The 23,961-nt window shown below is 44.0% G+C and overlaps 4 protein-coding genes and 1 long non-coding RNA gene across 6 annotated transcripts in view; 2 read left to right on the plus strand and 3 right to left on the minus strand.

Moving 5' to 3' along the window:
* LOC131877972 (cubilin-like) overlaps nucleotides 1-4,617 on the minus strand; it is a 28,394-nt gene extending 23,777 nt beyond the window's left edge. The window contains exons 1-14 of the mRNA XM_059224190.1: nucleotides 4,495-4,617; nucleotides 4,087-4,402; nucleotides 3,742-3,989; nucleotides 3,534-3,672; nucleotides 2,869-3,463; nucleotides 2,643-2,783; nucleotides 2,361-2,545; nucleotides 1,917-2,276; nucleotides 1,673-1,841; nucleotides 1,408-1,582; nucleotides 1,111-1,283; nucleotides 766-1,054; nucleotides 384-677; nucleotides 75-313 (exon numbers count right to left, since the gene is read on the minus strand). Of these exons, the coding sequence (XP_059080173.1) occupies nucleotides 75-313; nucleotides 384-677; nucleotides 766-1,054; nucleotides 1,111-1,283; nucleotides 1,408-1,582; nucleotides 1,673-1,841; nucleotides 1,917-2,276; nucleotides 2,361-2,545; nucleotides 2,643-2,783; nucleotides 2,869-3,463; nucleotides 3,534-3,672; nucleotides 3,742-3,989; nucleotides 4,087-4,402; nucleotides 4,495-4,589 (3,418 nt within the window). The 5' untranslated portion in view covers nucleotides 4,590-4,617. The remainder of the gene's footprint in view (nucleotides 1-74; nucleotides 314-383; nucleotides 678-765; nucleotides 1,055-1,110; nucleotides 1,284-1,407; nucleotides 1,583-1,672; nucleotides 1,842-1,916; nucleotides 2,277-2,360; nucleotides 2,546-2,642; nucleotides 2,784-2,868; nucleotides 3,464-3,533; nucleotides 3,673-3,741; nucleotides 3,990-4,086; nucleotides 4,403-4,494) is intronic.
* A 3,235-nt stretch (nucleotides 4,618-7,852) lies between these two features.
* LOC131885917 (protocadherin beta-12-like) lies at nucleotides 7,853-12,230 on the plus strand. Its single transcript, XM_059234126.1, has 2 exons — nucleotides 7,853-9,512; nucleotides 9,601-12,230. Exons 1-2 carry the CDS (start codon nucleotides 7,891-7,893, stop codon nucleotides 10,682-10,684), a joined length of 2,706 nt encoding a protein of 901 aa, XP_059090109.1. The 5' UTR covers nucleotides 7,853-7,890; the 3' UTR covers nucleotides 10,685-12,230.
* Nucleotides 12,231-14,016: 1,786 nt separating this feature from the next.
* On the minus strand, nucleotides 14,017-18,900 carry LOC131885354 (uncharacterized). Of its 2 annotated transcripts, none has more exons than XR_009373830.1 (2): nucleotides 18,762-18,900; nucleotides 14,017-16,933 (listed from the first exon to the last, which is right to left on the minus strand). It is a non-coding gene; the product is annotated as an uncharacterized LOC131885354 (long non-coding RNA). The 2 variants fall into 2 exon arrangements; XR_009373828.1 differs by having other exon boundaries at nucleotides 18,721-18,900.
* Nucleotides 18,901-20,457: 1,557 nt separating this feature from the next.
* LOC131891495 (mitochondrial outer membrane protein SLC25A46-like) lies at nucleotides 20,458-22,345 on the plus strand. The gene has a single exon (XM_059241127.1). The coding sequence runs from the start codon at nucleotides 20,807-20,809 to the stop codon at nucleotides 22,226-22,228; it is 1,422 nt and encodes a 473-aa protein (XP_059097110.1). The 5' UTR covers nucleotides 20,458-20,806; the 3' UTR covers nucleotides 22,229-22,345.
* Nucleotides 22,233-23,961, minus strand: part of LOC131891421 (unconventional myosin-Va-like) — a gene marked incomplete at its 5' end in the record, with an annotated part of 7,977 nt that continues 6,248 nt past the window's right edge. The window contains 3 exon segments of the mRNA XM_059241017.1: nucleotides 22,233-22,864; nucleotides 23,000-23,188; nucleotides 23,898-23,961. Of these exon segments, the coding sequence (XP_059097000.1) occupies nucleotides 22,733-22,864; nucleotides 23,000-23,188; nucleotides 23,898-23,961 (385 nt within the window).

Genomic DNA, 23,961 nt, shown 5'->3' on the forward strand with positions numbered 1-23,961 from the left:
CTCAAGGCTATCATAATTGCAATTTGTGTGATTTTCCAAATGGAAACGAGTGAAATTGAGCATGATCTGCTGACCAGGTGGGCCTTGAATTATCCAAGTACAATCCAAAAGGTGTCCATATCCATTAGGGAAGTTTGGGGATTGCAACATTCCGGTGAGCGTGTAGTATGTTCCACCGCATATGGTGGACGAGTCTAATTTCAAGTAGGTGGCTAAGAACCCTTCATGAGAAATACTGGCATCCGATCGAAACACAATGCTCATGCTGGATCCAGTGCTTGTCATCGTAGGTGGAAGCGTGTTCCCACAATACCTAAAACGGGAAGTCGGAATTATGTCTCGGGGCCAGATATCGGTTTAGGTCCAGCTTGTGCTTTTTCTACCGTCCAATTAGCCCTCCTGCGTTGTTTTGAGTGTTGTTATCAAACACGTCGACGTAATCGAATCGACAACGTGAATGGCGTTCCAAGATGAACGATACCCACGTCAACCGAATGATGGTGCTTGGTTCTCCCTGAATGATCCAATTGCACGTGGTTCCGTGGGGATAGTTTTCTGTGTCGGTGGGAGATTGGATCACACCATGATTGGCTTTCAAAATCCCTCCACACCTGAGGTCGGAGGTGGTGTAGTTGAGTTTAAATCCCCTATTCTGAACCGATCCATCGGTCTGAAACCTGAAATTTTTTCCCAATGACAGTGACGTTCAGTGGGGTTTCAACTATCAAAGGAGAACTAATTTCCACGGTGAAAGTTTTTACTCACCGAAGATACACGAAATTGTGAGTTGAGTCCACGGGATCTGGGATTTGAGTGGGATCGCCACAATATTTACCAAGCAAGGTGGAATTGGCGTTGTCTCCATCCCGGATCTCCAAATAGTCGTAAACACACTGAAAACTGCCTTCAATGTCAAAATCAATGAATTCAATATGAATGGATGTTTCCATGGGTTGAGATATCACATATTGGCAGATTCGGTTTCCTGGGTAGTTGTTCGGATGATATGGAGAGCTAATGATGCCAGTAGGGTTGGTAAATTCGCCACCACAAACTGGAAACATGGGAATGAACAGGACGTTCAAGTAGTTTACTCGGTTTAATCATCACCTGTTTTATATTTCGCTCGAAATCCAATCCCAGTTATCGATTGATCTGTCTTGAAATGTATGAAGAGTGTATTGGTGGTCGAGACATATCGTGGGGGGCGAGTGGTTCCGCAGTATCTTCCAGCCAATGGGGAATCGGGCGTGCTACCGTCGCGCACCTCCAGAAAGTCGTATCTGTAACGAGAAAATATCAATCATGCTAGTACTCGTAATTGTTTAATTGATGTAAATTGATAAACTCGGGTATGGGTATGAGTGTCTTTTACAAAGCACTGGAAATTTGCCCAGAGCATCGTACCTACAATTGGCATGGGACTCGATGTCCAGGAAAAAGAAGCTGAGCTCTATGGTGTCTCCTATGGGGACCCTGATTAACCATTCGCAATTTAGGTTGTGCGAGTACGTTTGAGGATGGCTGGGTGAGCTAAATTCCGCTTCAGGTTCGGTAAGGAGACCACCACACCCCGGGATGCCTAGTTTGGTGGAAAATGAGGGGAACATACAGCTTAGTACGTGCGTTCCTGTAATCAAATGCAGCGTGAAATGGCGGTAACAAAGCTCACCTGGAACGGCAGCCCAAGAGATTTGGAATCCATCATCTGAGAGGGAATTATCGGAATGGAAATGGATCGTAGCTATCGAATTGGAACTGGACACGGGTGGAGGTGAGGTCGAGTTGCAAAAGCGACCCAACGAATCTTGAGTCGGGGTGTGATGAGTCCCATCATATACCTTGATATCAACCGGGGGATGAACTCGAACGCCAACACAACTTAGAGATGGACAAGCAAAATATCTAGTACATACCTCCAAAAAGTCGTAACTGCAATTGGCGTGCGTTTCAATAGCTAGATGAGCAAAATGAAATTGTATTCTCTTCCCATAGGGCGCATAGATGGTCCAGAAACAATCCCGATTATGAGGATACTGTCCTGGATAGCCGGGGGATTTGATTGTCCCATGCGTTTGGTCCCGAATCAGTCCGCCACAGACGGGATCTGTAACGTTCCACTTGAGCTGGAAACCGTGATGAGCAAACGAACTATCGGACCTGAACCACATGTGCACTGCATTTTGATTCGTGATGAGGGTTCCATTTTGACCAGGCAGAGTGGAGCCACAGAATTTGCCCAATGGTTGTGAAGTGGAATCTGGCCCATCACGTATCTGGGGTAACAGAAGACGGCAAAAGTAATCTGAGTTTCACTCTGAAAAAAAGCAACCAACTTGGTAAGGATTCAAATCGATTACTTGTAAGAAGTCATAAGAGCATGTTGTGGACTCCTCAAGATTAAATTGAGTGAAGGTGATGTTGAGGACTTTTGTATTGGACACAGTAATCGTGTAAATACAACTCATGTCATGATCATAGACAGTTGTCTCCCCATGTGGAAAATCAATCGCTCCAACGTCACCAGTGAAAGAACCCCCGCAACCTGTGACGAAGAAAGCCAAAAATTTTAGCCATCAATCACAACCATTAACAATGATCGCAAACGATCACTACTTTTGGCATTTTGAAGCACGACTTACTCTGAACTTGGTCCTGACAATTGGTTCCCTGAAAGTCTGCACTGCATTGACACACATAGCCATTAAGTTGATCAAGGCATGTGCCTCCGTTGTAGCACGGCTGGGACGCACACTCGTCGATCTCCTCGATACAAGTTAGACCTTGAAAAAAAAATGAATTGGGCTCATTTTGTGTTTGAGGTGTGCTGGCTATACTTTGGTCACAGATTCTTCTCTCTCCAATTACCTGAATAGCCGGGAGAGCATTGGCAAATGAAATTGGTTGCCAATGGAAAGCACGTGGCTCCATTGCGGCAAGGACCCGAAGCACAAGGCGACATGACCACCCCACCTGATCCGCCACCCGGAGGAACAACTGGACCAGGTGCATTGCCATCTGAGCCTGGGAGACACCCCGTGGGTCCCACCCCGAGGCCTTGGTATCCTGGCCGGCAGAAGCATTGAACCATGTTCGCAGTTGCAAAACAGACCGCCATAGGACTACACCCGCCATTGTTGACGTGACAAGGTCCCATGTAAACACACGTCTGCCCATTGCCCTGGTAACCTTGAGGACAACTGCCGCAAGTACGCGATCCCGGAGTATTGATGCAATCAACTCTCGGTGTCAAACTGCAGCCCCCATTGTTCGTGAAACATTCGTTGATGTCGTCGCAATAGAACCCATTCCCCGTGTAACCGGGAGGGCAAGCTCCACATTGGAATCCCCCGGGGGTGTTAATACACTGAACCAGGGGGCTTTTCGAGCAAGGCGGGTTAAATGCTGTGCACTCGTCGACATCGACCGAACAGGCCGGAGAGGATTCTGCAGAAGTCCAGCCCTGAAACACATCAGACGGTTTTCATGACCTGAGTCCTCTTTCGGGATCGGAGGAACCATTCGCGTTGTACCTGGTCACAAATGCAAGTGAATCCTGAGTCTTGATTGACACAAACACCATGACCACAGAGCTCCTGACTTGAGCCAGAGGTACAATCGTTTTGTTTACGCGTGCAGTGGATTCCAAAAAAGTCAGGAGGGCAATGACACCTACAATAAGAGCAATCAATATAAGTTAGGTCATCTCGTTGAGGGTCTGTCCTCGAAACCCCTTTTTACCTGTAGGATCCCGGGGTATTTTGACAAGTGGCCCCGTTTTGGCATCCTAGATCGGTGTTGGCAAAATGCGAGCACTCGTCCACATCTCGTTCGCAATTCTGCCCTTCCCAATTATCTGGACATTGACAAAAGTAGCCTCTGAATGTATCCACACAAGTACCTCCATTTTGACAGACATTCGCCTCATTGCATTCGTTGTTATTGATCATCGTTATAATGGTCGATAAGCGGTTTTTGATGCGTCGGACCTGGACATTTAAAGAGCCCATTTGAAGTACACCTTCGGCTTTTCAGTGCTTTTACGCAACTAAAACCCCTTGAAAAGAGTCAGAATTTCTCTCATACATCACGCTTTAGTCTCCGTATTGTTGTCGTTGACGACTCTTGGTCCTCTTGGCCTCGATTGGTTTCGAGTCGTTGCATTCGCTCCTCCATGGCTTGTAGTCGGGTATTAAAGATGGCTCCATCGTCCCAACTGGTTTCGAGACGAGCAACTCGCGGTTCCAAATTGCCGCTCGTCCCCAGATCATTGTCACCCGAGGATAAAAAGCCGGGATCACCCAAGAGGTTAAGTTGACCTGATCCACTCACGACTAGAGTCAGGTTCTTGTCTCTTGGAGTTTGGATGGTCAGATGCCCATCCTTGACTTCAATTTTGGGACTACGTAGAAAGAAAAGAATGACATGAGTGACATACATGACCCACTTTTCTTGACTCTGCATGAGATATTGTAGGTTGCCGTAACCTCTTACTTGGTGGCAAATAATGTTCCGCACGATGGTTTAACAGCTATTAGCGAGAGTGCCAACACTTGCGATAATATTTTACAGGCGTTCAACAACGCCATGCTGATGAACTTTGAAACTGAACTTTTTGGGTGGAATCCGTCTCTCCTCAATCGAACTCAAAATTCCGCACAAATATTCTCGTCAATCTCATGTGATTGAACTCTAAATATAGTCAAGCTTGTGATCAACAAGGTCATGATAAAGTTTTGTAAAACTTTCCATCGGTCCAGCTCTCCCTTATTTATATCCCTGTGACTTTTGATTTGACTAATAATAGCATGACACCTTGGCCTTTACCAAGGGCTATCAAACCCTAACGAATTTCCGCTCTTCGGTACCTATCAGTATCAGGGGGCGTCTCTGGCGCTTATGAAAAGGTACGAGGTATTATTATACGTAGGTACGACATAGGTAAATGATGTTGCAGTACTTGCTCACATTTCAGTACTGCCCTAGGTCTATTCTCCCCCGTCTGCCCCTGGTTTCCAATTTCAATGTTGAATTCCCGCCGCCGGATCATCACGGACACATGGACGCATACACGTGGCCCCCTTCCATGAACCGATGAGCCGAGGGGAAAGGCTTTCGTCTGGCCCAATTGGGTAATCTTGCACTCATAATAGTGTTCTGAAATATTCATCCCGATGAACTGGAATGCCTGGGAGTCCTTTTTTGGCATTGGCTGGCTCTCACGACGGATCCACGACGGATCTACTACGCACTAGGAGACCGCTGATCGACGACGAAGATGGAAGGGCGGGGACAATGACGTTTAGATCAATCAACACTAATCTGGATGATATTTTCTCATTTCCGGCCTTAATTAGAATGATATCACTTCCCTTAAGAGATGAGATTGCCGACAATTTCCTTCGGGTCTATCTGTTGTCAGTGACTATATGATGAACCAGCGAAACCTACGGAAAATGATGTCCGAATGAATTTTTTTTTCATTGTCTTGTGATTGTAAGGAAATTGATCGATGTGAGCAACAAACCGGCTTGTTTTGAGGCGAATCAAAAGTATGCCAATGATTTAAAAAAGAAAAACTCACGTCGATATGCTGAAGGAAATACTTAAGGTGGCATTAATGAGACAAAGAGTCATCTATTGTCACTTTCAATATGTACTTTTCTAAAACTTCGCCAAAAATTCCTCATGCGTCCAAATCATACGAGTTAACGTTTCCTCCACCCCTCGGCCAACGTGACGTGTCAATTGAAAACGAGACAAGGACGTTGATTTCCCCTTCCAGTCAAGCATGGAATGGTTCGATTGGTAGAAAGGGGTGCCAAGGCCGCCAGACGCACAATCCCCAGTTATGATTATTTCTATAATATCATATTTTTTTATCAACAAAGCAACGAGGCACAGACAGTATTCATAATTCAATTACAAAGTGATGCATTCAAACATTCAAATAGTCAACATACAAACCAACTACCCCCTGAAATCTAGTTCAGGAGGCTGATGTCAACGTAAATCTTAGCATGGTATTTTTGTGATGAGAGCTGGCGATTCCGAAAAAAAAACTTGTCTTTGACAAATAACATGAAACCTGAATTTTCCAACCGGCCTTCGACAATTACTCGTGTGCCTAATTTTACACGACTAGTTTTAGCCATCGGCTATGTAACTTATGCAATGTATAATGGATTTCTTAATTGCAAATCAAACATGGATCGCCCGTAAGTAACTTTTACCATGGAAGTCATTACCCATGATGCGGAGACCTCTACTTGCATGAAGATCACTCACGTTCTACTAGGTACTACGTACATACTCCACTCGTTCAATGCATAGAAAATTCAGAGGCGGGCCAAGACCAACTTGGAAAAAGGGAGAGTTTCCTCTCCCCCAGCCGTTTTTTGAACGGAAGTGACTAGTTTAGGGGCAGGTGCTCCTCGATTTGCTTAACCACCGTCAACCAGGATTATCCAAAGTTGTATGGTGGATGGTTACTTATTTGATGGACGTATTTGATGTACTCGATGTCTCCGCCGTCTTTCCCTGACTAACCAATGAATTTGTGTCGGTGGTATGCCATGCAATTATGGATAGCTAGTGCTGGTGGGCGTTCGATGTTTTCACCTTCGTCTGTTTCTTCCTCTCCTTCCCTAGCTTGGACTCCACTTCGAGGAAAGGACGTGTTTCAAATGGTGTTCTGCTTCCCTGGTTCCGGTCGGAATCTCCTTGGTCCGATGTGGCGATCGACTGGATCGACAACCCAGAAAAGGGGGAGCAGTCCCGACTCTCAAAACTTCCGACTCTCTGCCCTCGACGGACCTTCTACGAGGTAAAGCACTTTTTAAGGGGACGACGGAGGAGCTCCTTCCCCGCTACCACTCTATTTAGGGCGGCTAATAACAGATGAAGTCGAAGAACAGAATGGTAACAGAGGCACATTTGGTATAGCATATACAAGGTATATGTGTGCGCTACATGTTACTTTACGCATGGCACGGCCATGGTTTGGAGCGCTCACTCGGTCCTGATGGACTGGAACCAGTTGCAAGATCAAAGCTAGCGAGGCACGCGGGACCGGCTAATGGACACTTTAGTTGATCCGAGAATGCCGGATCGAAATCAACAACTCGCTGACATCTGACATTGAAAAGCCTAAAATGGTTGAATTCTCATTGTCGAAAGAAAAAAATAAAACCACGTGTCGTCTCCTCTTCGTGTGAGCTGGTTCTCGGAAAGTTGACAGACAAGGTGAATAATTCTAGTGGTGAAAGTGTGGGGTTCGGTCATCGGTGATACATTATGTTGTTCGCTTTGGTCCTTCGATGTTGAGAATCTAGGTCCATGAAATTGATCGAAGAGGCGGTGCGAAGTCGGGGAGGCTCTGGACAAAATGACCGAGTGCGGTGAAATTATGACCAATTGAAATTTTGCTATTTGAAGGGGTGTGTTGAGGCGATCTGGTGGTTGGCATTGCGAAGGAAACCTCCATCCCGAGTACTGATCGTGCCTGACTAGTGGGCTAGTCTCTACTACCGTAGTTAAGTGTACGTATACTCATCCATCTGGAACAAGCAACTGTTGCTTCCACTGTTAGTGGCACAGGAACGACCCACCACCATCGACAACAACAACAACAGCAACAACGCCGAGTTCCGAACGCCAGATCAACTAGAGCGAGTCATCCTCCTCTTGATCATCATCATCATCATCGCTACCATCCTAGTGGGACGAGTCCTCTTGCACCTCGTTCTCCTCGTAGTATGGATTATGAACGAGAAAACCAAAAACCGTGAAGACACCAACGCCACCATCATCACCACCACTACCGCCACCGACATTGTCATTTTGGATACATTCACTCAATCGTTTTGCACATCACCCGTTTTTAGTGTCATGACAATCTTAAGGAAATGCTGCCACACCCTTCCCAGCGCCATTGACAGACTTAAGAGAAGCTCTTTTCGCGGCAGGGGCTTGGTTCCACATGGCATAGTTGTGTTTTTGATGGCACTTTCTCAAATGATCTCGATTGTGGGAGGAGAACAGGATGCACGATGCTTCTTAGACGGTGGGGGAGCCACCGAAAGTTTCTTCATCAAGGAATCTCTTTCCGTTGGTAGCCTTCTTGGGACCTTACGAGTCATCGGCGAAATTGATAAAGATATTAAGTTGACTCTGGAAGACGATGAAGATGTTCCCATTGCCGTGGAGGAGAGCACAAAAAATGTGATTCTCACCAAAGCTCTCGATAAGGAAGGCGTCTCTGGCCCTTCTAGTGTGATTGTCGATGTGATTTGTCAGAGATTGAATACCGAGGACCCCGATTTCACCATTCCAATCAACATCAGGGTCACGGATGTAAACGACAATGCACCGACTTTCAAAGGCGGACCTTATAGCCTGAACATTTCAGAACTCACCTTAGTTGGATCTGCCATCTTTACCCAGATTATGGCCGAAGACCAAGACCAACCTGGCCCATTCTCAACCATTGAATACTCAATTGTAGATGGTCAATTCTCTGATCATTTGACATTTTTAAACCCTTTGGAAGGGACACTTTACCTGGCCAAACAATTGGACTATGAAACCACCAAGTCTTTTGAAGTGCGCCTCGTGGCCAGGGACCAAGGATCTCCCCCTCAAGAGAGTGAATCCATTCTTCGAATCAACGTTCAAGATGCTGACGATCAAAATCCGAGTTTTTTCTACGAAAGTTATCACGCTTTACTACCGGAGACCAACACTCAAGGGCAAAAGCTTATGGTCCAGCCCCAAGACTTGAGAGCCTTCGACAAGGACCAAGGCCTGGGATCGCCCTTGTATTACTCGTTTAATGCCAATTCCGACGAGTACAAGTACTTTGAGTTGAATCGCAATTCCGGCCATATCTACATCAAATCAGACATTCCCGATGATGAATTCTTGCGCCCGGTTACCCTGATCATTAAAGCCACCCAATTTGATAACCTGGACCGATATGCCATCACAACATTGACAGTGTCTCGAGGGGGTATCTTTGATAGCGCACTGCAGTTTCTACAAAAGAGCTACGATGTCAGGATCCTGGAGAATGTCCCCCTCAATAGTGTGATACTGACTCTTTTGACAAACAAGCCGTCGGATCGAAGAGTCCATTTTGACATTGAGTTGTCCGATTTGCCGGACAAAGAGTTCAGCGTTAGCCAAAGAGGGGACATCAAAGTGCGGAAAGTCTTGGATTTCGAACAAGTTGAAAATTACTCGTTCATTGTTCATGCCAATGATGGGCGAAACAATGACTCTGCCAGAGTGAATGTGACCGTCCTGAATATCAACGATTGGGATCCAAGATTCAAGTATCCCCAATACGAGTTCTTTGTGTCCCGAGAGGATGCTTTTCCAGGCTTTATTTTGGGTCGTCTTGAAGCGCATGACGGAGACAAAGGTGACAAAGTGACTTTGGAACTCAAGGGACCACACGCTCGATTGTTTCGAATCAATTCCAGGGCCGAACTCGCCATACAAGACATGAAGTAAGCCACTTGACTTTTTTTTCTTTTTCTAAAATAACTTGTGTGCTGGAATTTTTATGATCAACCACGGTGATGGTTTGCTTTTCAGGTACCTGAATGGAACCGATGCCCACTTGGTGGTTGTGGCTGAGGACTCTGGTATTCCACCCCGTTCCTCGTCCGTGCCAGTTGCGGTCCATTTTCCCTCAGGGATCGTGTCAGGTCTCGAAGGGACCAAACTGAATCAAGTTCAAGTTATGATGGGATTAGCTTTAGGCCTGGTTCTCCTGTTTATTATCATCATCTCCCTGATGGTTTATATTTGCAAGCACAAGCGAAAATATTCCAGAACCAGTCCCCCAGGGAGCAGGGACAACATCATGGTCCAGAAGACGCATATGAACCCGCTTCAGAATGGCCACAATCATCCGCCTTTATTATTGCGTCGGCCTGAGCCCAATCCCAAGCTCATTTTCAATGACCGACCTCACTCGAACATATCGGACCGAGCCAGTAGCGAAGGCAACCTCGCCACAATTCAACTCAAGTCCAATGGTTATGAGGAAACCAACCGACATATCAATCGTACCCATGAAAGATCAGCAGACGGAGGAGGAAGTGTTATTTTGAATCCTCTCAATCCTCGGAGCGCCAGTCAGCGATACGGCAAAAACCGCATCATCCGCATCTCACATTCCCCTATGCCTTTGTACTCCACCTTAGGCCAAGCAAATCATGCCAGCTCCACCCCACCTCCACCCACCCCGTCCATCCACTCAAACGGGTTGCCCTCCCGAAATTTGTCGTCGCCATCATCTTCTACACGGAGTTCAAATGTCAATACCAGGATCAGTTCCCATCCTGATGGGGCCGAGCCCAAGCACCACGGTAGCTCCGCCAGTGTCATTTCAGGCAGCTCCGTGTCCACTCAAATATCGAAGGATTGGTTTGACACCTACGCATCGAATAAGAGATCGTTGACCGAAACGCTGAAACATTCGTCTTATCGTGACCTCAGTCGAATTGAATGGCCTCGAAATTCGATCCCCCGGCGAGTGAAGAAACTATCCTGGGATGACGAAATGTATCGGGATCGGGACATCTCTACCTTAACGGATCCAAATTGCAGTGTCACGCCTTTGGAGCAACAATCAAGCGAAAACATTCATTTGGGCAGGGCCATCTACTTTTGAAGGCACCAAGCAGAAATCGCTTTGTGAAAGTACATGGAGGTTGGGAATGTCTTGCCATTGTGTCCAATTTCAGAACTTCAGTTAGGTACAATGCTGAAGGCGGACGGATCAATGAATGCCCGCTTGTGAATGCGTCTGTGAGATACTCTGAGTGTTTAGCATTGAACAACACTAACAGGAAGAAGTGACTGGCGGATTTGGTTCAGACATTGTCACGATCTCCTAATGAACTCCTGGACCGATCAAGTGAGCTAGTACTACTACTTGATGGAAGATCTTTAGTGCCTAATGAGATTGGATTTACCACCATCTACTGCTTCTGTGCCTGCAACCACCAAAGTGCAAAGGCCAGAGGGGATCATTATTTCACTGAGAAATTAGCGAATGTTAAACTGGCTGTGATGGTTTTTCTCCTTGATGAGTAGTCTCACCAATTTGGGATGTAACGAAATATTCCTGGAAAGGGACTCAAGAACTCTTTTGTCTTTGCCTTTTTATCGAATTGATAGTGAATAGATGTCATTTTTTGATTTACCGTTTCAAAAGGTCCCATGAGTTTAAAAGGCTGGGTCAAAGATCTGGTAGTTGTGATTCATCAAATAATTTAAGCCATTGAAAAGGCAGAAAACATGGAAATTCCTGTCAGGCTCTTACCTTTTGTTCGAATCTGTTGGAATGAACACGTCTGTTTGTTTTAGATTCATCTTAGGCCCAAACAAAACAGTTCATAAGAGTAACAAAGTCTGTCCAAAATAGTATCCTTACTAATAAAGAGATTGGAGTTTTCCCTCAAGCAGTTCATTGAAGACAAGGTTGCAACGCTATTCAACCTCCTTGAAATAAGATGGCTTTAAAATTTCACCCAAAAATTGCTACCTTTTGCAAGAGAAGTTTCGTGGTCCTAGGGATTATGGAGGAGGAACAACAGACTTTTGAAAAGAGCGCCATTCGGATCCCACCCCCGTAAAGATGGAAAGTTTGAAATGCCATGAGCCATTGAAGGTAATGATGTAACAGAAGAAACGGGTGCATTGTTCGAAATCCAGGAGATGTAGTGTCAAAGTTAAAAAACGTATAAATAGCCCGATGCTACAAGTAAGTTTAGATTGGAATTATTCAAGGATCCTTGACTCATTCTTTTGACCTGGATCCTGTCGAAAAAGCAGAAGCGTGCTGTGGTTAAGATCAGGAAAGAAGTAGGTGTCTCGAGTATTGCCTATTTGACGGATCCCAATCATTATATTTATCACGCCTAGCTCCGCTTTTCCCTATGGCTCTTGATGAAATGGTGAAAAGGTGTTCCTTCTCACCCCTCTTTTGACTTAGAACGTTGGTTTGCATGTTGGCCTCCATTTCCCGGTACGGCGACCTCCCTCTCCCCCTAAGACCTGAACTCCGGCTTTCCGGCAGCCAAAATCACGCAACGGTGTAGAGATTTTGATAACATTCTTTTATATCCATTGATAGAGGGAGCCAAAAAAGTTTTGAAGTTACAGGGTGATAAGTAGACCTCGAAAAATAAAAAGTTAAAACCTGAAAAAAAGTATTTTTTTTTTATTTTTGGGGTCATTTTTCCCCTGAAATCCCCTGAGCCAGAACCTTTTCGCAATTTTTTTGGTTTGGGTTTTCACTGGTTGTACTAATTGCTGCAAAAATTTGCAATCCCCGGTATGAAAGATTATGGTTTGACCAGTTGTTAGCACTTAAACTTATACAATATTTGGTCTACCAACGAATTGAATGTATCAAACTCAACTCTTTTTTTTCGTTTGGGGAAAGTTTGCTAGAAAAAGAGAGCCTGCACTTGAGCTATATCTGAAAAATATATCTATATAAAAAAAAACATTTTGTGAACAAAAGTAACCTCAGCACAAAAACCAGAAGAGAGTCAATTGTTTACTGTAGAGAAATGTAAAGCTTTGGAATTTGATGCTACTGCGCCCTCTGGTACTACCATGAAGTAAGTGTCAGACAAAATGTTGGCACCACAAATCTTTTTCTTATTTTTTGCATATTTTTGTCACTTGCCATGTAATGTTATCTTTAGCAAATGCATTCTGGACTTGAATGGTTTAAAATAGTTGTTCGAACGTTGCCCTAAAATGGCGAACAATTGCTAAAAGCATGGTAGTTCTTACCACGATTGTGGCGCAGCCAAGCTAGGTCACAAAACTTTTGTCGCATTTTTGACAACTTAAAAAAACAATTTTGGCTCAAGAGGCAACTTTCTTTTTTCGAAGTCTAGTGATAAGATTTGACCTTGAACCTCGATTTACTGTCAGTCAGACCTGAAAGCTTTGTAAAAAAAACTCAGTAGATGTACTCATAAATGTTCTCTACTTTAGACTTGCTAAGTCATGAAATGATGTTTATTGATTTTAGATAAGCTATAACATGGCTCTGAAATGAGAAAAAGATTATCAAAATTAAGCCAAAGAAAGTGGGCGGTATGCATTATAAGTTTATGTCCTAAAACATGTTTTTTTTTCATTTTAAGCATATCTTATACTCTTTTTGTCACATTTTTTTTATTTTAGGCAAGGCCCAAAACATATATTTGTATTTTTTTCGACAAACTGAGACATTGTGCAGAGTCCCTAAAAACGCAGTGCCAAAAACAAGGTAAATCCCCTCACCCAGATGCTGTGGGTTCAATTCCCGCCATCATAAGTCCATGTTTTGATGGAGGATATATGGCTAATGCAGTTTCCTCGTGAAAGAGAGGTCCCCAGTTTAATTATCCTCTCCAACCTTTCTAAACAAGACTTTTGGATGCCAATAACACCCACGGCCAAAAACCACTGACACTAAAGAATGACATTGCCTATTGGAAGAATTGGAAAATGTGAAAATAGATAGCATACCACATCAACCCTACATTCAAGGACTAGCTCGGTCTGCAAACTCAAATTCGTTGGTAGACCAAATATCATATAAAAATTGAAAGGTAATAAATAGACGAATTATAACCTCTCATTTTAATAGTACAAAAAACCAAACAAAAAAGAACCTTGCTACGCTTTTACATTATTGTTTTTCTGTNAAAAAAAAAGATGGTCGGCTTTGTTTGCCGATAAAGCTCTCCCCTGAAAGTCTGGGTAAAAATCAATGGGCTTGTGACCATACTAGCTATATTAGCTATTTGCTTGCCCAAGGAACTTAACTGAAGGTACAAATGCAATCAAATAATACCGCAATGGAATTCAGGGTTGCTTGGGTAAATCAAATGCACATTGTTCTGGTTACCTGCCATTTGCTCTTTCTGTTTCTTTCAATACCTCCATCTGGCAGTGCTTTTTTAAGATTGAAATAAAGATCGCAATAGGCAAGGATTACCGTCATAGAGTGTGCTAGTTTATACTGTATGTAATGCATGTACGCGTATATATCCTTTTCCTCCATGGAATAAGCCGCACTTTGTGCGCTCTTTCAGATGGCGAAGATGATGAAGGTTGTTTCGTCGATCAATCGAACTGGCTCTTGAACGTAACCGAGGTCGCTGGTTCTAAGTGCCAGCCAGGAAAGCGCGCTTCAACATCCCACGGGAATATAAGTGCTTGAGGTTAGAAAAGGTTCACGCCAAGTGATCAGGGCTCCATGTAACCAGGGCTCGGAAAGAAATGCTAAAATTAGACCATCATAAAAATAGCAAAAAAAAAGAAGCTCGTTCATCATTTATCAATGAAAAGTTCAATGGCGTTGTCCTTTGAGTTGAAGTCACTAAATTTCCACTAGTATATGGCGAAGTTAAAGATATTGAGCGGGTCTCGCCTGTAAAGGATTTAGACGTAGTCCTCCAAAATAATGGAGAATTCAATGATCATTTTCAGTTAAAAGGGTGGCTCAAGCTTTTCTAACGTGTGGTTGGATCTATCGATAGTTTCACAATGCTGGTGTGGACTAGTATTGCATGCACATGCGCATATGCAGCTGTCCTGCTCTCTCTTTCTCTCTTTCTCTCTCTCTCTCTGTCTCTGCCTTTTTCTCTCCTAATCTTGATCTTGAATTGAATGGACGTGAAGATACAACCCTCCATGTATATTGGATTAGGGGTGTGTACTTAGGAACATAACAAATGCCAACTCGAAACAAGTCGGTTGTTCAGCTGTATCTTGAATATGCTTCCCTTGTTTGGGCTCCAATCAGGTTTGCAAAAAGTCGAGCAGGTCCAAAGACGTTTTACCAGGAACATTAAGGGAATCAAAGTATTGGGATAGATTAAAGACATCAGGACTGTATGTACAGTATTCAAAGAAGGTACGAAAGGTATCTGATATGGTACGTTTTCATTTGCATCCGTGAGTTTTGTCTCAACCCAGGTTTTAGGGCCAATTGTAGTGACCGCAGAGGCTAAACGTGCGTTTTAATTGAATAGGGCATTTGAAGCAAACGAAATTCAAGAAGAGGGTAGTGCGGCAACACAATGATTTCCAGCATTTTGAGGAGGGAGAAATAAGACAAACATTTAAACCAATCTGTGCTTGCACTAACTCTTGAATACAATTGAATTTTCAACTATTGAGTGAGTTGTGCTACAAAACTCAAAAATATGACATTTTTTGTGCAGTTCTGTGACTGTGCTAAACTCTTGGTTCAATATAAGAATTTGCTTCAACAAGCTGGGAAACTGAATCAAATGACCAATTCCGCCTATGTCCGGTACAACTTGGCTGCAATGTTTTTCTTCCTCAAAATGCTCAATATCATGGTTGCGGCACTATGTTTTACTCAAAATTCCACACTTAGATCCTGTGGCAGTCTGTTGTCAGACTTGGACAAAATTCCAAAATTCCTCATTAACACTACATTCAAGGGTGAGTCATTTCCAACAACTCTAATTCATTGGTGGAATAGATATTAAATCAATTTAAAGCTAAATAAGATCAATATATTTTTCTTCTAGATCTCCTGGGGACCCCATTCCCAGCAGTATTAAGAAAATCCGCAAGAAGGCCTTAAAATTGCTTTAGAGATGTCTCACAAAAATGTTAAAGAAGAAGAAGTATTAGTACTAGTTGTTAATGCCTTATAATTTAACTCAAGAGCACTTGAGAACAGTGCTGCCATGTCTCTGGGCTCCAAGCATGCCAGATTCAAACCAGAATATGCCACAAAACATGCTAGAAAGAAATAACATCCCATATTTGCTATTTTCATGCTCCAGGGGGAAAGAGTAACAATCAGCAGACAATCCGAAAGTAAGTAAATCTGGATGGGCAAAATTGTTTCAATTTTTTCCCAAAACGAATCCAATGGGGTACCCCCACGTGGTTTTGTGAACGCAAATTTTGAAATGCGATAGTACTAAATTTTACCCAGTCGCATTTCAAAATGTGCGTTCACGAAACTATCTGATACTCTCAGTAGGTGCAACTGGGTACAAATCGCATCTCAATATATGCACTCACGAAACCATGCTGGGGTGCCCCATTCAAAAAATGATTTTAGAAATAAATTTTCGAAATATCCGATAACTAAAAATCAGTTTATAAGTCAAATCTTTGTTCAATTGAGCGACTACGGCATTACAATGTTCTTAACTTGACTTTAAATGTACTAATTCCTTGAAAAAGAAACTAACATTTGGAAGTATTATAGTATATCCTATATATTTTGAAATGAGCGTTTTCAAAACAAATTTCCTTCAGCTTGCAAAGACAGATCAGCAAAAGGAACTAGTGTAGCCTAGCATTCTAAGAGGCAGCGCAAACAAGTCAAAAATCTTCTCCCTAAGTGTTGAAGGTTCAAACCCCCGTCTTCTTTTGGCGTAAGATCAGGGAAGAGAATGGAACCAAGGACCTACTCCACGTCTCCCCGACATCAAAGTTTACATCCTGACACCAAGGTTTGAACCTACAAACACTACCTGGGGATATGATTTTGGCTTTGTTCACATTGCTTCTAAGACAGCTGGACATGTCAGGAATGTAACACTTTCGGACAGAATGGCCAGAACTTCCTGGAAACCATGGCTTGACCGTAAATCATGCCAAAAATATCCATGGTGTGACTAGACTTGATTATGATTGAAAATCTTATTTTACAATATCCTTGGGGTAGACAAAGAATAACATTACTTGATGGTTTAGCACACCTTAGAAAAGAATACTTTAAGCATACAGTAGTTGTCTCAGACAAAAAGAGGTAGATCCCAATGATACGTATATGGCCAAGGGAGATTTTGCACTTCCATCCAGCATGTCAAGGCAACATGAAAGAAATGTCCTAGTGTCCATTTGGCTAAATATTCTGAAAGAAAGATGCGTCATCTCAATGTTAGCAACATAGGCAATGCAATGGTGAAACACGATGAACCCCAAAAAAACTGAAGAAGCAGTGTTTCTCCTGTGAACAAACAAATATGTTTTGTACCAATTCAGACAAACCATACATTCAAAATGAAGAAAGACGTCTCGGTTAAATTCAAATCTCAATTACACTTGTTCTTTAACAAATTGAATGGTGCTCAAAAACTATATTCAAGCAATCCTCAAAAACTATATTCAAGCAATCAAATTCATATGAACAATCCCTCACTGCACCCACTTTGTAGTTAGTGGCTGACTCTTGTCTAGTCAAGATGTTATGCTTGATAACAATCTACTCTGGCACGTCCAATAAGCATTTTGTTGGCTGAAGGACCACCCCATCATCTTGGAGAGCCTGACAAACTAGCCTGAAAAGATCTAAATGTTCAGGTGCAAAAGATTTGGCTATCCAAGAGTAACGCCCAAGTACACAAATAAGAAAGGACATCTATGAAGCATGCCAGGCATTACACGTTGGAAAGTTATTAGGCATTCGCAAAAAGTTTCAAAGCCCAAGTGATGTGATTACAGCAGTCATTGGAATGCCCTCCTTGGCGCATGGCCATTGGAATTTCATGATAGCCTCTTGCCAAATCACCTTTAGGAATATGCCCTTCCCCACGGAATTAACATTAAAATTCCCTATGGGGATCATTACTTACTGAGCATTATTGCTTGCCACATCGCCCAATGGCTTTTAAAACACATGAAAAGGCAACACCCATGGAGACTTGGAGATACAAATAATACCTAAATTCCCCACTATTCAAACTAGACTTTGGTAGCTGTCAGCTTTTTCTCGAGATAATTGACGTATTTGGGCAAAAATAGAAGGTCTAGAGGTGGAAGTTAGCGCTGCACCCCATGTGATGTTGCTGAAAGCTCGTGAAAACGCAAAATAGTTAAGTTTGGAGGCCACTAATAATGTAAGCAAATTGACCTTACTCTGTTTTAATTTCAGCAAATACCAGCCAGGAGTGGACTAGTGGAAGTAGTAGAAAACACCTGAGAGTGAGCAAGGTCAATCATTTAACGTCCCTTCATACAGCGCGATTATTTAACACCAAGAATTTTGAGCTCAAAATAAGCTGACAAATATTGACCAAAGACGTGTTTTTGAGTGACAGTATTAATAAGCAATACAGTAAAATGAAGTGATTGAATTTAGTCTCCATCAACCAGAAATAAGAAGATGGATTTTGTTACTGATGTACAGATTCCACATCTATGGATGGTGAGGACTAGACAATGGTAATCTTCTAATAGCACTGGCTGTTATTACATCCTCTCAGAATCATTTTTTGCATTGGCAATTTTTGCCAAGTTCAACATCAGACAAAGAGGATTGCTTCCTATGTGGCTGGTCGAATTGAAGAAGGAAGGTGAAGTGAAGCTTGGATTTTTTCATTTGGGTGCACAATACAATTGGGAGCCGGACAAAGGTGCGTGACCGCCAAATCTCAGAAGGGATCTTGCATTTTCCTTGATAAGGCAATGAACGGGATTTTGATCCTCTGAGTTCAGCCGTAGTCAGGGGTGGTTCACAATCAATGAAGTTGTGCCTCACATCTGCCAAACACTCCAAGAAGAACCTTTACTAAGTAGAATTGTCATTGGTTGGTATTGGCTGGTCAGGTTGGGTGGGTTGTCTGTAAAATGTGCTATCTGGCTGATAGTTCGATCCCATTTGTATGTTCTAGGGTAGAGCATGCCCCACCCTTCTCTTACCACGTGAAGTCCACAAAGAGATGAAAGTCATATTCACTCACAAAATAATCAAGGGGATCAACGAAATGATTGCCCAAGCAATCGGCGTAAATACAGTGGGTCAAGACCGAGTGATCTAAACTTTTGTCTTGGGATTTTTTTTTATCGTCCATGATCAGCTACTATCACGTGACGGCTCTGGACCAATCAGCGAGAACCAGGCAAAAGGAGATGACGCGTCTTTTACATGAGTGTCATTTGGCAACATATTTGTCCAGTTTTAAAAACCTGGCTGGTAGACTCCCAGATCATGCCAGACTAAAAACATGCCAAATATGCTTTTTCTATGGCAGAGGCGTCCTAAATATGCCAGATGTCCACTTTTGTGGCATACAAATGTAACCTTTTTTCTAGGTTGCGTGATTGGCTGGATTGACAGGCTGCGTGCGCCTTATTTTGATCTATCTCTGAGCAGTGCTGCCAGATTTTGCTACTTCTGGCGTTTTTAGATTCTGTCTGGCAGGGAGATTTTTCTTTTAGCTGGGAAGATGAATTTGGCCGTTTTTTGAACTTTGTGTGGCCCGGAAATTTTGAACATTGACGGATAGGCTGAATTAAGCGTGCTACTGGCGTTTTGACTGACTTTAAGCGTTTTTTGACCCAAATATCGAGGAAATTAGTATATTTTTCCTCAGCTTTGAGGATGCCTTGCAAGAATGTAAGTTGTGCCTCGGCAATATATCTCATCGCACTTTCAAGTTCATACTTCAGAGCAATTGATTAATGTACTGCACTCTTTTGGGCACAAATTGAATTGTGAATCATGCATCACTTGTATTATCATCAATTTATTTCTCCAGAAATAACATAGTTATGTGTTTGGTGCAGGTAGAGTACATACGTTACTTTTTCATTAGAGGTTTTCCAGGTTTTCAAGTTGGTGTTTTCAACTATGGAGGCAATCACTGTTCTCATGGCTGTTCTCTCAATAAATGCATCAGATGTGGCACAATTTTGGTCAGAACGGCAATGTATTTTTTGGCCCAATGGCCAAATAAACAAATAAACAGACTTTTTTCACTTGATTCAGCATTACAAAAATGTCCCCATCCTGTTCCCCCTCTTTAGAAACACCAAACCATAGACAAACATGCAGGGCTACTATGCAAGCTTTCAGAGTTGAAAAACTTTTTCTGTCATAGATTCTAAGATGTTTGAAGATAATTTTCGGCAGATACCACGTCACTCACATTCTTATGCGTGAAATATGTTCAAACAGTACACCTCTACATCCACTTAAAACTATGAACCCCAGTATTGCTTTATGAGATGCAAAGTAGTTGAATTGTAAAATCCACAGGGCAGAGTAAAATATCTGCAACTCTGTTAATTTACGCTCCACAGTCTTAAACTGTCTGGTTATAATAGTCCTGGGTGAAAGAAAGTTCTGTGGATGACACAAATAGTTAATGGAAGGCCTGTAAATTCAATTCATGCAGAAAAATATCTGATTGTACATTGAAGTGCCCTAGAATATTAGGAGAGAGAGTATCTGGCGCTTTTTTGCCGCTTTTAAAAATATATTTGGCGGTGAATGTCTAGAATTGGTTTTATGGACTGCACTGCCTCAATCTAAAAGAAGCGTGTTGGTGGATGGATGGATTAATTGATTAATTGATGGATGGATTGATCATGGCTCGTGTCCATNTGGCAGCACTGTCTCCGTGGCTGATAGGAAGTATAGATTGGAAGCTACTGCCTAGCTGGTGAGAGCCTAAAATATTGTCCATACATCCATCCTTGTTGCACAACACAACACAACACAACACAACACAGGGCTGAGGTCAAAGGTGCCAATGGCCAATTTGGCCATTTCATCCTGATCCTGATCGTTGTCACTGGCCTCGAGTGCATGTATGGACGTAGTAGTATGGACTGCACTGCCTCAATCTAAAAGAAGCGTGTTGGTGGATGGATGGATTAATTGATTAATTGATGGATGGATTGATCATGGCTCGTGTCCATGGAGGCGCCCGGCATTCGAGTCAGTGAAGGTATTCGCCGCTCATAGATAGAGCCCCCCGCCCAGTGGGCCCCGCCGGACACCATGGCTGGCTTGGCCGAAGTGTGGCCCCCCGGTCCGGAAACACCCGAGTCCATGCCACCGTTCCTTGGGAGTGGAACGTCGGACCCGGTTACGGGGGGTGGCCGAGCCGGTGCCTTTCGAAGCCCGCGCCCTGGCCCACGGCTCCCGTCGGCCCCTGGTCTGAGCCGGCCCGCCTCAGCCCCGGGCAGTCCGCCCCACGAGAAGTACGCCGGGCTGGGCTTGAGCTTGGCCGGTCTGTTGGTCGAGCATATCGTGTCGCACCCGTGGATCGTGCTCCGTCGTCAGTGTCAGGTCCACACGGCCTCGGTGCGGGCTCATCACACACCCGTGACGTTGGTGCCCGTCATGCTGCAAGTGAGTCGGTGGCAAGGCACGGGCGCTTGGTGGAAGGGCTTGGGCTCCACCCTGACCGTCCGCGGACTGACCTTGGCCGTGGAAGATTGCACCAGCAAATTTACGCCGTGGCCCAAAGCCGTGGATCGCCGGTCTTCTTTGCGCTCGCTGGGCCAACACCTGCTGCTCAAAGGCGTGGCCCTGGCCGTGCTGACGCCGTTCTACTCGGCCAGTTTGGTGGAGAGTGTGCAAAGCGAGATCGCCAGTGAGCGTCCGGGCGTGCTCGACGTGTTCAAGGAAGGCCTGGCCCGTCTCTTCAACTACGCCGCGCCCCACTCGAGTCGGATGTTGCCCGTATGGATCCTGATCCCGTCCACCGTGGTGCACGGCTTGTGCCATTATGTGCTGTTCATGATTGGCCGCGGTCTGACTTTGGCCGCCTGTCAACGCCATCATAAACGCGTGCAAATGTCCAAGGGCGCCATTGCTAAAGAGCCGGCCGCGCCCACCGTCACCACCCATTACCACGAGCAAGTGTCCGTGTTGTTGGGCCATTTAGCCGCGGATGTCGTGCTTTTCCCGGTGGAAACCATACTCCATCGTCTGCATCTCCAAGGTTGCCGCACCATCATCGACAACCTGGACTCGGGTCGGGAAGTCATTCCGATTCTGACCCGCTACGAAGGCTTTTGGGACTGCTGGTCGGTCGTGTTGTACGAGGAAGGCTGGTCAGGGCTATTCAAAGGCTTTGGGGCGCTGCTGCTTCAATACGGCATTCACTTCGCTCTCTTACGCATCGGCGCTACGGCCATTGACGAGGTGTTGAAGTTGCTCAACCCAGATGCGGCCTCGACGGGCGAAATCAAAGACGTGTTGGCGACGCCGCCACCGCCTCCTCGTTCAACCGTTAATGTCACGCCCATTCGCGGCTCTTCCACGCCCTCGTCCTCGTCGGTCTGGGCCAGCTCTAGTTTGCCCACCAACGGAGATGATATTTCCACTGGCCCCCGGGAAATTCCCCCGGTGCCGCCCCTCGATCGCCATCAATTCAGTTCCCCTCATTGGGTTAGTCAGAACAAGAACGAGTAGTAACTATGATCAAGTCCCGCAAGAAGTTGGGATTAACATTCTATTTGAATGAAAATCGTGGTGATGCCACGAAATGCATAGAATATATGAATAAAAACAAATGCAGTAGTAATATAATAGGGTTAGCCGAGCATAAACATCATAAAAATAATAATTGTAGTACAAAATACAGGAAAGCGACTACGAATCTGGCGAGATAATTTTGATGTCATTCTAGTAGGGTGTTTGTTTGGTCCAGACATGGAATCTCTTAGTTGGTTTGAAATGCAACTTTATAGGTACTGTTAATCATAGTAGCGATTGAAGTTCCTGTTGTTGTTGTTGTTGTAGCAGCAATAGAAGTAATGATAATAGAAGTAGTAATGGTAGTAGTAGTTCAGGTTCAATAAGTTACTAGTAGATAGGGCCTTTTGGAAGGAATGTTTGCTTATCACCTCGAGAATGTCGTGAATCCCTGAAATGACGACGGATTGTCCCGCTCGCCAGCATTTTGACTTTCCCACTCTATACCTTCTTCAACATGGTATGGAGATTGTTGTATGTTTCGGGAATTTCTAGCTCTTCCAGTTGAATTCGCGACGGATTGAAAGGAAATCGGACGGCAAAGGAGAATTTGGTATCCATGAGTAGCGTGGTCTGAAATAAGAAGTCACAAAATACATGGGATGAATTTTCCACTGTGTTTGCTTTGGCGGTAGGGAAGCGGAGCCGCTAACTCAAAGTCTCGATCCGCCGTGCCACGGTCACGGCAACTATCAAATTCACACATACCGCTTGCTGACTTTCTTGGATCGCACGAGCTTGGAGGGTGGCTTGGATTTTCCGCACAAACGACGGAGTGACCTTCTCCTCGTATTCGTCGGCGGGAGTGTAGAGATTAAGGATTTTGATGATTTGGGACACCTTAAGGGACGTGCACATGCCACAGATAACAGGAACGTCCTCATCGGTCTTACGGGCCTGATAAAAAAAATGAACAAAGAGGAAGTGAAGGGTGAGAATTGCCAATTATTGATTCACTTTTTTTCTATTGCAAACATGTTTCAATGGGTTTAATTTTCACTCTCATCAATCCTAGTAACGAAATACCTATCTCAGACACTTTATCCCGTTCATTTTAACGAGTGAAAAACAAAAACTTTCCAGCCTTGGGGTCAAAGAGTGAATCCAACCACTCCCGATAAGAGAGTGACGTCCATAGAAAGAACTAAAATAAGCACCTTTCTTAAAATGAGCGGAGCCTTTTAACCGGGTGAGCTATCTTGGACGAAAGGCAGGCCAAAATTTCGACACTTTTCTTGCGGGTCTCCTTACCGCTACTGGGAGTGGGATGCCCAGCACTTCCAAGATGCAAGAGAGATCAATCCCATTGTAATTAGCTTTCAAATGATATAATATTTGATCCAGCAACGAATTAGAGTTGGCAGCTCTGTCTAGCCCTTGAATGAAGGGTTGATCAGGAATTTTGGTCAAAAACTTGTCCAAGTCTGATTTCAATCCTGATTGAGACACTTGGTTTTCATTTTGTTTTTTTTCCAAAAAGGTTAAAACTATTTGTTTAAGTATTATCTTCAATCTCGTCTTATCGAAACAGTGGATGTCGCAATCACTAACGATGCCGACAGCGCTATTAAAACATTAAAACATCAACTTCAACATCATTCCTTACCTGTAGAAGTTGTGATGCTTGGATAATTGGGGCTAGCGCATCCGGAGCTTTGGCTTGCTCGTCC

This window comes from Tigriopus californicus, chromosome 1 (genome assembly GCF_007210705.1).
Source record: "Tigriopus californicus strain San Diego chromosome 1, Tcal_SD_v2.1, whole genome shotgun sequence".
Classification (NCBI taxonomy): Eukaryota; Metazoa; Arthropoda; class Copepoda; order Harpacticoida; family Harpacticidae; genus Tigriopus; species Tigriopus californicus.